At 28.2% G+C, this 13324-nt stretch overlaps 1 protein-coding gene and 1 long non-coding RNA gene across 5 annotated transcripts; one reads left to right on the top strand and one right to left on the bottom strand.

Moving 5' to 3' along the window:
- Positions 1-7550: 7550 nt before the first annotated feature.
- On the bottom strand, positions 7551-9312 carry LOC126894002 (uncharacterized). Its single transcript, XR_007701299.1, has 3 exons — positions 9221-9312; positions 7832-7956; positions 7551-7762 (listed from the first exon to the last, which is right to left on the bottom strand). It is a non-coding gene; the product is annotated as an uncharacterized LOC126894002 (long non-coding RNA).
- A 1462-nt stretch (positions 9313-10774) lies between these two features.
- LOC126893988 (protein FAM98A) lies at positions 10775-13001 on the top strand. 4 transcript variants are annotated; one of them, XM_050664597.1, is made up of 2 exons: positions 10775-10907; positions 11425-13001. In XM_050664597.1, the coding sequence occupies exon 2, from the start codon at positions 11433-11435 to the stop codon at positions 12909-12911; it is 1479 nt and encodes a 492-aa protein (XP_050520554.1). In that variant the 5' UTR covers positions 10775-10907; positions 11425-11432; the 3' UTR covers positions 12912-13001. The 4 variants fall into 4 exon arrangements, with proteins under 4 accessions (XP_050520554.1, XP_050520556.1, XP_050520555.1 ...); XM_050664599.1 differs by having other exon boundaries at positions 10795-10907; positions 11407-13001; XM_050664598.1 differs by having other exon boundaries at positions 10875-11007.
- The last annotated feature ends 323 nt before the right edge of the window (positions 13002-13324 follow it).

Consider the following 13324-nt stretch of genomic DNA (forward strand, 5'->3'; position numbering starts at 1 on the left):
TTTCGTTGCTCAACAACAATTCATGGAAATTATTCGAGCGATTTAAATTAAAATTCAAGTTTTTATATGAAGATCCTACCACATGGGAAATAAATAATGAATTCAATAACGCCAAAGAAATATTATCCTCGATAAAAATAGTAAACGACACGGCAGAACGAGGCGTAAAACTCATGTAAGATTCAACGACAAATTTACAAGGGATGAAAATCAAAAGCAATTTATATTACAAGTATGAAATTATATAATAATACTGCAAAATTTTAAATTTTAAATTATTATATTTGTATAATAACCATTATTTTTGACTATTTTAGGTGGTTCAACAATATCGCCAGCTGTATCCCAGATGTGGCCAAGAAATTTNTATATAATTTTTTTAATTTAATAACACAGTCTGAGGAAAACTGTGTAGGAATACGCGATTTTCTCCAAAATATTAAACACTCATCTATTACAATTATTATTTTATTGTGTTTCTTGTTTTTTTTTTATTTAATATAACTAAGAAAATTTGTTAATTTATGAACAAAAAAACATACATTATAAAAAAATTAAAAAAAACACACTTTCGTAGTTGTTTTAAATTTTTATTTGGAAAGGATTCATAATTCAAAAAAAAACTCAAATAACCTTTTTTATAGAAGATATCACGGTGATTAATATTACTTCTGTACAATTTCTGCGTACAATTAAAATTTAAGACATTGGAAAAGTATAACTGAAAACTGTCATTTTTTTAAAAAATTAAATGAAACTGATTTTTCTTATTTTTACGAAAAAATATTAATTTTACAAAAAAATAGTATATTACCTTATTTTTTGTTCACATTGAGTTCTATAAAAATTGTTCTTTGTGTTTTTGGCGAAACTTCAAAAATAAAGAGCGTACACTCAAAAAAAGATAATCCACCACATTTTTGAAGAACTTCAACCCCTTTGAGGCACGTGAAGGGGTTGACTTATTGTACTCAAATTTTACCAGTTTCATTTTTTCAGTGAACCTAACGAAATTTTGAGCCCATGACTCTGAATTTCTTAAAAAAAATTTTTTTTTCTATAACTAAGGACCACCCTAATATATATATTTACAACTGCGCTTGTAATCTACTTTGTTGACTGTAAAATAACAAGTGTTGTGAAGTGTCAATAAACGTGCTTCGGTCTTTGTTGTTTACGGTTAATACTCGTGTACAGTAACCAGCTTTTTATTTATAAGTTTATTTTCTATTTGGGTTGGATTGGGCGTTATTACTGACTCCCTTGGATACTGTAATACAGTGGTGGCTCGCCGGGTGAGGCAAGTGAAGCACAATCTCACCTGCAATTTACCTTATAATAATTTATTTATTTCGTGCCTCCATCAATATCAAATATCTTTCAAAATATTATAATTTATTTTTATAATTAACGCAATTTGTAATCTTGAACCATAAAAGATTATAGGACGAAAATAGATAACATAATGCTGCGCCTGACTGGCGCTGCACAAACACAGCGAGATATAACACGGTAGTTAGTGCCGAAACCAAAGGTCTAAAATGACAACACGTTACACGACTGATTACGAAGCAAACGGATGAGGTCCGAGAGGCAAACTTTTTAACACGCTTATATTAGTTTCACGTGTATGTTGTTTGTCGTTTGTAAGTTTGTAACTCCACGCGGCACGTGTTATTATGTCGCGTATCCCGTCGTGTATGACCTTGAGACTATACTGTTGTAACGCATTCGCCCCACCCCGCTCACCGCTCGTAGACAATAATATTTTCCAACCCGTAGACGCGCGCGTGTCATTAATTATATATATATATATAACAAATTTTTATTGTAAATGACACGGCCCCGCGTCGATTTGTTATACACGATGCCCCACGAGTCGTGCCACCTTTATCAGCCGTCGCTCTATTTTATAAGTATTTGACTGACCAACACCGCGCGTTATAAGCCGCAGTGCAAAATCCAGCAAGTGCCGCACGGACGACGACGTGATGCCGCTAATGATACCGTAGTCTTCTTCCCATTGTCAAAGTGATGACGTCAACAAACCAATCCGCTCTCACGCATCGTCGTCATCTACGCTGCTAACCTTTTGACGCCCGAGGATCACGCCTTACATCGCGTCGTCGACGCCAGCGAAAGTGCCGAGATATGCGAAGATTGTATATTCTTACCATCGCCGCTAATATTAATATATAAATACATATATATATATATATTAATATTTATATGTACGTATATGTTAATATTCATTTATATATCCCTACAGCAGCCGCTTTATATACCTCGTGTATAACGTTCCCTCCGCCACGCCCGTCCACAAAACACTGCTATACCTCGTACATGATACGTTTACGTACTTAAGTCGCTTTACATGTATATATATATATATATTTTAATTACTATTAAAACTTATATATTAATACGCTTTATTCTCATTAAGAGATATATAGTGTATTTATTCCGATTACAGGGAATGATTGCCGTATTGTGATTTTTCGTCACTACCTCCACGTTGCGCGCTTGCTGCTTTCCTTGGATGTGGTAGCCGTTTCTCAGACTCCCACTCCGGAATCGAACCCTGATTCCCCTTTACAACCATGATATTGATAGTAAATACTATCATAACATGTAACTAAAAAGTAAAAAATAAATATATTTAAAAAAAACTGAAAAACACGCTTTTAAAGCACATCGAACTAAAAAGTTAAAAATAATTTTTATAATAAGCTTAAAACAATAATGTACGAAAAGTACTAGTATTATTGTGATAAAAGCGTGGGTGCTTTGTGCCATATTTTTCGTATATTGAGCGCCCGACGCTTTTATCACAATAATACTAGTACTTTTCGTACATTATTGTTTTAAGCTTATTATAAAAATTATTTTTAACTTTTTAGTTCGATGTGCTTTAAAAGCGTGTTTTTTAGTTTTTTTAAAATATATTTTTTTGATTCAGTTGCTATACTGGATTATTAAGATTGATTGGTGGGGGAGAGTCGTGAATACTTGGTAAAATGAGGCTGATGTAAATTTTCCTCAGCGGAGAACACCATCTTGTGCCAGGTGGTTTCAAATGCGAAACGACATTTTACATATTAATTAAATGGAATCGACAATATGTCGTTATTGTGTTCTAATCTATGCTTACCCTACAAAAACAACAAACGGATTACGTTTATCACATCAGTTATCAGTCAATGTATAAAAGTATTACACGATTATAATTTTTCATCTTATAATTTATAAAAATTTTAAAGAATTAACATGTTACCAATTAATACAGCTATTATCTACGTGTACCTATAATCTTAAAAATAAGTTTATTCTTTATTCAAATTTACTAAATTAAAAGTTTGTCTCACCACTTCTGAGACCTACGAACCGCCACTGCTGTAATAACTGGCTTTTCAAAGAGGAATCAACTGGATACCATTGGAAATATTGCAAAAGGTTTTAAATCGCTTCAGTTTTTATTTCTGATTAATATTAAAGATTTTAATTTTAATTTGAAACGGTGAAGTCCCCCTCGTCATTTGTAATTGTTCAGATGGCTGTTCGGATAAATTTTATTGGTGACAGCAGTGAAGTTTTACCTGCATTATTCATATTTATACTTAAATTAGATTTAGTGTTAATTCAGGGAAAAATATTTGTATCCATAACATTGGAGTACAATATCTTGTCTGATAGGTAGGTGAAATGAGGAGGTCAATGACAATATGCGAGGACGTGATTAGAGAGGTGGAATGTTTTAAGTATTTAGGGTCAGTTGTGCAAAAGAGTGGTGGTATTGACGAGGATTTAAGACACAGAATTTAGTGCGGTTGGTTGAAGTGGAGAGTAAGGTTTAGCGTCTTATGCCATAAAAGAATTCCAATGAGGCCGAAAGGTAAATTCTACAAGACTGTAGTGAGGCCAGCTATGATGTATGGTTCAGATTGTTGGGCGGTTGATAAGAAAGTAGAGCAGAGAATGAGTGTAGCAGAGATGAAAATGCTTAGATGGATGAGTGGAGTGACTAGAATAAGGAACGAGCATATAAGAGGGAGTATAGGTGTAGCGTCAATCGTGGATAAGATGAGAGAAAATAGACTTAGATAGTTTGGTCATATTATGAGGAGAGAATAATCGAAAGTTGTAAAAACAATTATAAAAATGAATGTTGAAAGAAGAAGAGGTAGAGGAAGACCAAAAAAGAGATGGAGGGATGCTATTGAATGAGATATGAGGTCGGCTCATGTGAGCGTAGATGATGTGGGAGATCATGTCATGTAGAAGTTTAGGATAAGAGTAGCTGATCCAAAGTAGTTGGGATTAAGGCGAGGAAGAAGAAGAAGATCAACGTTTTCAGTTATGAGTTAGCTCATAACTGTAAACAACATAACAATCCACGAAAACTTTAACACATTCATATTTGTTTAGCTGTCTAACAGTCGGTTTGCCTTTGTAAAATAACTGAGTTTAAAATTTCTTTGAAAAATATTATTAGAATATAATCATTACAACTATTAATTTATTCAATTTTTTTTTTGTATAGTTAATGCAATTCTGAACCTGAATACCTCGAAGTGGTTGCAGGGTCAATCGTTATATTTCATTGCAATGTACACCCAAAGAAAAACCTCAATCAATTTCGATAGAGAAATTTTATCAAGGGTTTATGATAATGTTTTATTAATACGAACAAAATAATTATTCTTATGAATAATTATTGTTCAAGACAAGAAAAAAAATCATCATATTGATAAATATATCATAGATTCAATAGTAACGATATATTTATCAAATTGAACGATGAATTTATTATATAGATCGAGGTTTTTCTCTGGGTGTAGTAGCTGATCAATCCCGTCAAATTAATGTTGATTGGTTGGTAAATGATAAGTCGATTAAATTTGAATCTGAGACCCGATTGATAAAAACTATTAATAATAATTCAAAATCTACTTTGCTGCAATTTGGAACGAATACATGTCTTATTAAAACAATAATAAAAATCAATCAATTACAAATTCTACGATACTCATTGTACAAATACGATTTGTATTTTTTTTATATAGATATCTGAGTCTCTGTTTTTGTGATTTTAGAATAAACCAAATCTACCTAAGTTAGTAAAAGTTAAATGTAATGAAAAAGAAGCAATTGTAATGTAGTAGTCAATGGGAGATAACAGAGTACCTATATTATATTATACTATTGAGTATAACTTAACACTTGGGTTTGATAAATGGTTAATTGCTTCAGAAAACATGTCAGTGATAGGCTAGAAATATGTTATGCCATAGACTACAAAGCAAAAATTTTAATTTAGAGTTATTGCCATAAATAATTTTGGAAAATTAATTTCATCTCAAAAATTGAGTATTTGTTTTACATATTTTGTTTTGTTAACGCTTTATACGCCCATTAAGGGCTATACCGGCCTCCATAAAAGAGGAGGTTCCTAAACCATTAATACTCCGGGACGGGTGGTTAGTCCATCTCTGAAAAGAGAGATGGCGACTCTAATTACCGAACTGATCTATGGTTCGGCAAATGAAACCGCCGCACAGTGGGACCAAACGCTGATTTAGCCGGCCAAAAGTACCATTTTTAAATCAACTAATAAAAATTTTTTTTTTAGCAAATTTTTTTTATTATATCCTTATAAGGTCATGTACAAAAATTCAAGGCCAAAAATTGATATAGTAATGGTTGGGTGCTATTTAAATATCATAACACTGTATTTTTTTGTTATTTTTCTAGGATTTTTATTATTTCTTCAATCATTTTTTCCTGCTTAATTAAAAACCTAAATTTTTTTTTTTTTAATTTAAAATGTTTAAAAAGTCATCGGCTTTCAAATTTACTAAGAAAAAATTTTTATTTCTTTTTTTTTTTATTTTTAATAATTTTTTACACACAAAAAAATGCAAATACTTATTTTACATTGTTTTTTAAAGAGTTTAACTCAAAATTACGCAATATTACGATTACACCAATACATGCATGTTGTAGAAGAACTCTTAAGCTACAATTACAAAAAAAAAAATTTTGCGTCAGATTGCATTTGAGCCCTGCACATAGAATTTCCCTATAATAAACGTGTATTTTTGTAAAAATTGTAATTTTAATAATTTCATTGGTTTTATCAGTTCGATCAACTTTATCAGCTTAAAAGTTGTAAAAATTAGATGTAATTAAAACTAATGATTCGTTAAAATTAAGTTTAAATAAAGTTTTTAATAATACACATAAAATAAAATAAGTTATACAATTTTACTGTGCCACTAAATATTGTTTTATTTTAGAAATACTATTATATTATTGATAATATTGATATATTATTGATAAACTATTAAACACTATTTATTTTTAAAAGTTTTATATTGTAGGAATTAATCATATAATGACACGCAGTTATAACAGAAAATAAATTCCAAAACAACATTTAATTATAGCGCAATTCCACACTTGAATACTCCATATCAGTGGTATAATATAACTAAATATCGCTATTCATTTTGGGGACTTACGACCTCTTAACCCCTACCACCTAGTTGCGCCATTGTTCTGTATATTGTAACTATAGTTAATTCATACTGTATTTATAAATAGTACCCTCTAATCTAGTAAGTATTTAACTATATTTACCAAATAAATTAGACAGAAATGAAATAGAAGCAATATAAATTTAATGGTGATGAATTAGCACGAAGCTCATGATTGCCTACCCCATACAATTAATAAATAATAATAAAAACGGTAGCACAGTGGAGTCAAGGCATAATGTGGACGAGGCATAGATGGGGCAAGTATAGATGATATCTGACATTGATTAAAATTACTATTATAAGAAACGCTTCGATGCAAATATGTAGATAGAAAATGATGGATAATTACAAAAGTAATATCAACTTCTATTTCCTCAATTATATCCTGATTAGTGATAATTTGATTTATTCATATAATATATGAATAAATACTAATAATAGTAATTTAATTTAGTATGAAATTGATGTTCAATAATTTAATATTGTAATTTATACGGAGAAATTATAAAAAAAAATAATAAAGTAGTTGTATATTTCTTTACTTTAACGGGTATAAAAATGTAAACGGCTTGATGCAATACTTTTCAATAAAAACTATTTGTTACTTATAAATAAATACACGGCACTACAAGGAACTATCATCAGAATCAAAAATATACTTTTCTAAATCAACTTTTCGCACTGTTTTCAAATCTGAAATTAGACTTTTTCTATCACTTCTAATTTTTAATATTATTATTAATTACACATAAAATAATAAATACAAAAAAAAAAAAAATTATTTTCAAATTATTACTAATTTTGATTTATAATATGTTAAAAATAATCAGAGCAAAAAGACATATTAACCTATTTTTTTGGTCCTTTAAAATTGTTTTTGTAAAATTTTATAATAGAAAAAAGTTGAATCTATTACCATAACTTTTAGCAAAAGTTTGAAATTGACATTAATAATAGAAAATTTTAAAAATTTTATTGTTGATATTAATATTAATTAAATTTTATAATTACTATTAAGTAAATTATACAGTAAATTTATCAGAAAAGCTCAATATTTACTTTCATTTTTATCGTAAAAATAGGTCAAGTGAGAGCTGAGAAAATAAATTATGTCCACAAAAAGAAACCACATAGTAAATTAATATTCTAATGAATAACAAATTTCTTCACATGAGGGAAGATTACAGTGAAGGGATCCTTGATCTTTATCGAAGTTATTGAATCTAAATGAGATAAAAATCAAATGCGTTCAAATTTATTAAGAAAAAAATGCAAAAAATTCCTTGCCATACGCGGGTTGGAAACTTGTACCCTAAGCTCGTGTAACTCAAATGTTATCGATTTGGCAACCGTTCGTCGCTTTTGTCAATAGAAAAAAACGGCAATTTAAGCTAGTTCAAATTACAAAGTTATTTTTCTCGACTTAAATAAAGCAAAGAAATTTAAAACTATTTAATAGAAAAAAAACCATGATTATAAATATTTTACAATATTATCATAATAATTTAATTTATTTATTTTTTATTTTCGAACTAAAATAATGAATTGAATATTTATAACGTGTCTAATCATTATATTGAATTATAATATATTACATATACAATGATATACAAAAAAAATTACAAAAGTGTGGTTTGAAAACAACAAAAAACTATCATTAAATCATTTGATTTTTACTGATTTTCTAATGCTAAATTTTACATGTTACACATTTTTCTAAAACTTCAAATTTTTATGGTGTATAAAACAGATATATATCTACAAAACTAAAAAACAATTTTTTTGGAAATTAGATTACCCAACAGAGATATTGCACTTAGAATACACGTATTTTTATAAAATTTCTAATTTTGTAGGCCTCTAAATTCCAAGATAATTGTTTTAAATATTTTAAATTCAGTTGAAACATAGATTATACACTATACAATACCACATGTAAAAATCACAATAAAATAATAACTTCTTAATGGTTTTAAGTGAGCTCAAAAACGCCAATTTTCACAAAAAAGCGCCATTTTTTGAAAGTCATTAAAGTTTAGAATTTTACATAAGTTTTTTTTTTTTTAATGTAAACTTTACGTTATAATAGGGTCAAATCTAAAATTTTATTTCGATTGAGTTGAAATTGAATAATCTGTGTGTTTTTTAACGATCTAGTTATTTTTAACTTTTTTTACATTGAAATAGCCATAAAAATGGGAAGATAAAAAAAAAAAAAAATTGTTTTAATCTAAATATAGCATAATGAATAAACACTGAAAATTTCAGAAAAATATGAGGTGGTCGTGCAACCACTTCTGGATGATTTGGCATGGATTGACCCATTTATAAAAAAAAAATTATATTGATTCGGTCAATTTTAAAAAAAAGTTATGGCAGTTTTTAATAAAAAAAATTGATAAAATGTCGAAAATTAGCAATTTTTTAATTTGTAATTTTTTTGGAGGTTTCCCCCATTTACGGGGAACGAGGGAAATTTTTTCAATTTTGAAGGGTAATGTCTTCGACTAGATACGATTTGTGATCTTTTGACGTATCGTCGAAAGAAATCGGTTCGGTGAGAGCTGAGAAAAAGTGGTAACAGAAAAAAAAAACCATCATAGTAAAATTAATACCTTCTCAGCTTCGCATTGAAGCTAATAATAAATATAAAATCGAGAATTTTTTCACAGAAATCGTACGTTTTTCCTTAATATTTGATGTCCGTTTTCACCACCAAGACAAGTTCAGAGGTCAAATTTTTTTTTTTCAAATTAAAATTTATTACATAAGCTTTAATGTATGGTATATATTTTAGTGTCAGTATTTCCAGAACATTTTCAAAAGTTAATTTTCTGTGAAAAAGTGCTATTTTGAAACCCTTTCTGTGGGCTGGTAAAAAGTCAAATGTTCATAAAAATATATCAAATGAAAAGTAAATACCTAATGTATCTATAAAAAAAATTATATTAATTCGGTCAATTAAAAAAAAAAAAATTGGCGATTTTTAATTTGTAATTTTTTTAGAGATTTCTCTTGTTTACAGGGAACGAGGGAATATTTTTTAACTTTTTAAAAAATGAACAAATTAAAATTTTTTTTTTTATATTGTAACCTTAGATATTTTTTTTTCATTTGATATAATTTTTTTGAAAATCTGACTCTAAACCTACCCACACGGGAGATTCAAAAAATCAATTTTTGCCCACAAGTTAGGCTTTTTCAATTTAATTTTTGAAAATGTTCCGTAAATGTTGACACTTTTATTTAATCTTAAATTAAAGCTTATATTAAATAAATTTGTAAAAAAGTTGCCATTTTGAAACCCTACCTGGGGGCTGGTAAAAAATCAAATGTTCACAAAAATATATCAAATGATAGGTAAATATCTAATGTATCTATTAAAAAAAGTTATAGCGCAGTTTTAAGAAAAAAAAAAAATTGAAAACATCGAAAATTACCGATTATTAAATTTGTAATTTTTTTGGAGATTTCTGCCGTTTACGGGGAACGAGGCAATTTTTTTCAATTTTTGAGAGTTATGTCTTCGACAAAATACAAATTGTGATTTTATGACGTATTGTTCATCAAAATCGGTCCAGCGAGAGCTGAACACAGACACAAACAAAAAAAATAAAAAAACACATTATAGTAACATTTGCATCTTCGCATAGAAGTTAAATACAGTGCATGTTACAACTACGCACGGATAAAGTGAAACTTCTTTCGTTATGTAGATATCGGTAAAAATTGCACCTATTGTGGTTCATTAAAAATTTTTTATGCACAATCAAAATTATTTGAAGTTAAATTATTTAACACTTTTTAAATAAAATTATCTTTAATTTTCGAAATACAGTACTAAATTATAATATAAAATATACTTAACAGCCGACCGTGATGCTTAATAATCATTTGTTTTCTTGGACCCTCTATAAAGAAGTTTCACTTCAATTACTTAATTCATATCAAATATTTCTTAATTTTTAGTAAAATGGTATGCATATGCATTTATTTTATACTTATATATATGAGTATAAAATAAATTCGCTTTTTCTTTAGTTTAGGGATAATTTTAAAATATAGCATTTTGGATTACTACTTAAATTACGGCCTTCTTAGAATATTATAATTTTTATTTAAAATATTAATGCAATGTATAAATATTGTATTACTATGCTTTGCTTAGCTAGGGCTCCGCCCTAAACCCGGTGGCCTACAGGCTTCACGCACCTACGGCGCGTTAAGATCTTTAGGCTGTCATTCTTCTTTATTGTTATCAGTTATTATCACTATTAACAAATAATATTTAATTTTACAAAATTCAAGTGTATTTTCAAAGCTAATTTCGTTGTACCTCGTCTCAGCTATAAATCTTAAAAACTCTCGGTAAGCTAACCAAAAAATTAATTGTTTATTTATAATGAAATGCTTCTTTATTATTATTTAATAATCACATTATGAAATGGCGTTTGGTAATTATACATAGGTTAGTCTATCTCTATATAGAATAAAATTGGTAATTGTTACTACAATTTAGTGTATTTAAATTCTGATTAAGTAATATAAATACAAAAACGAAGGTGGGTTCCCTCTCGCAAATCAAAGTTCAATTGACGCCAAATGTGGTATACTTGAAAAATGTATTATGTCCAAAGCATCATTGGTAATAATATGTTCATTAAATAAATATCATTTTTTTTGAAATTCTATATTATGTTTTAATTTTTTTTTGGATTATGAAAAAATAATTAGGTAATTTTATACAAATAAATCGTTGTTTTAAATTGTTTTAATCTCTCTCTCTCTCTTTCTCTCTCTCTATATATATATATATATACGTAAAAGGAATAATGAACAATAACTGATTATTAGTATTGGTATTTAGTTGCCATTTAATTTTCAGGCTTTAATATGGAATCATTACTCATAGAAGAAATTAAAGATTTAGGAATAGAATTTAGTCCAGAAGAACTGAAAAATGCTATCAATGGTGGAGCAAAATCAGTGAATTATACCAAAATAGTTGAATATATTACCAAAGAAATTCAAGCTTTGTCTGCATTAGATGAATATGTAAATTCTATTTCATCAGAAGTGGATTCTAGCTCTTTTTTGTTAGAAGTTAGTAGCTTTCTTAAAGAATTAGGTTGTTCATATTCTACATTAACTTCTGGGCATGTTAGTGATCGTTTAAATTCAAAAGAAAATAAATTATTGCTATTAGATTATTTAATAGGAGAACTGAAAGCATCACGCATACTAAAATCAAAACACACTGAAAAAAATTTGAGTATGAAAGTTACACTACTTGAAAGTAATCCATCTAAATGTCTTAGGGAAATTTTAGTAACATTAAAATTCCCTAAACCTCCACATGATATAAAAGTATCTCTTCTATTTAGCAAAATTGTTCAAAAATTACAAGAAGTTTTGAAAAATGTACCTTCAGAACTAATTGGCAAACCAATAGTATGTAATTCTTTTAGTAGTAAGCAATGGGATATAATAAATAATGAAATTGATATTCTTAATGAAGACTTTACAATAAGGCGCACTATGTTATTAACTCGGCTTGACGTAACATTTCAATCATTTCAATGGCCTGATCGATTAAAAATGAAGAAAAATGAACTAGAAAAAATTTATCAAACTAAATTAGATATAATCAAATGTATGCCTAGTTTTACTATCTCAGATGTGTTATCAGCCCGTGAAGATTTAGCAATTGTAGAAAAAACTTCCAGTACTTTAGCTATTCAAAATACCAACTCTTCAGTTAATAAAGTTGTTATTGGTCAGGTTCCAGACAGAGGAGGAAGACCAAAAGAACAACAAGCACCACCCCCAGAGATGCCAAGTTGGCAGCAAAGAACACAACTTCAAGATGGGAGAGGTGGTCACCAATATAAAGGGAATCAAGGAAGAGGATACCAAAATAGAAGTGGCCCTGGAAAGTTTGATCAAACTAAAAATCAGTCTTATGAAAAAGCTAATAGTGTAAATTACCAAGGTGGAAATAGTGTTTATCAAGTAACTGATGGATTTCAGTCTATAAGTGTAGGAAATAGAGGTTCATTTAATAATAGTGGACGTAGTCGTGTGCAGGGTGGCTGGAATTCATCACGAGACAGTTATCAAGATAATAGCAGACAGAATAATCAAAATTTTCAACAAACCTCAAGTTATAATAGTAATGAATATAATAGTTATTCAAATGAAAGTGGATGGAATAACACAATGAATAATAGAAATAACCAAAACTATTATAGCAATGACGGGAATTATCAAAATGATTCATATGATAGTAATAGACGAGGATTTTCTAAGAGAGGCAGAGGTCATGATGGACGTACATATTATAATCAGCAGAGACATAACCAAAATTATTAACTAGCGAATGCTAGCATATTTATTTTAAAATTGTATAAATATAAAATGTTATTATATTTTTGGAAATATATTGAAATTTCTAAAAATTTACTTTTACCATCTTGCATTTATATTTTTTCTAATAATTTAAGAAATTTTAAGATTTTCAAATATATAAATATTAAATATTTATATTATATCTGTATATAAAATTTTGTAATAAATTAGTTTATTTAAAAACATTAAACCTATTTATTTGAATAATTATTCAATTATTTTATCTTTTAATTGGACAATGTTAATTATAAAAGATTTGAATCACATTGTGATTAAATAAGGATTCTTATTTGAATAAGCAATAATTTTATTGTAAAGTTGTCTTTAATTATTATGACTAATAAAATGGTTTTAAATTTCTTTTAGTAAGAATGAAT

The sequence above is a fragment of the Daktulosphaira vitifoliae genome, unplaced genomic scaffold, assembly GCF_025091365.1.
Source record: "Daktulosphaira vitifoliae isolate Bord-2020 unplaced genomic scaffold, ASM2509136v1 Scaffold_1, whole genome shotgun sequence".
Lineage (NCBI taxonomy): Eukaryota > Metazoa > Arthropoda > Insecta > Hemiptera > Phylloxeridae > Daktulosphaira > Daktulosphaira vitifoliae.

Excerpts from the sequence above, each read along its gene's own strand:
- LOC126893988 (XM_050664596.1), top strand. The coding sequence starts at position 11,160 with ATGTATTATGTCCAAAGCATCATTG. Across the intron at positions 11,185-11,424 it reads TTATGTCCAAAGCATCATTG|GCTTTAATATGGAATCATTA; the intron begins GTAATAATATGT and ends TTTAATTTTCAG.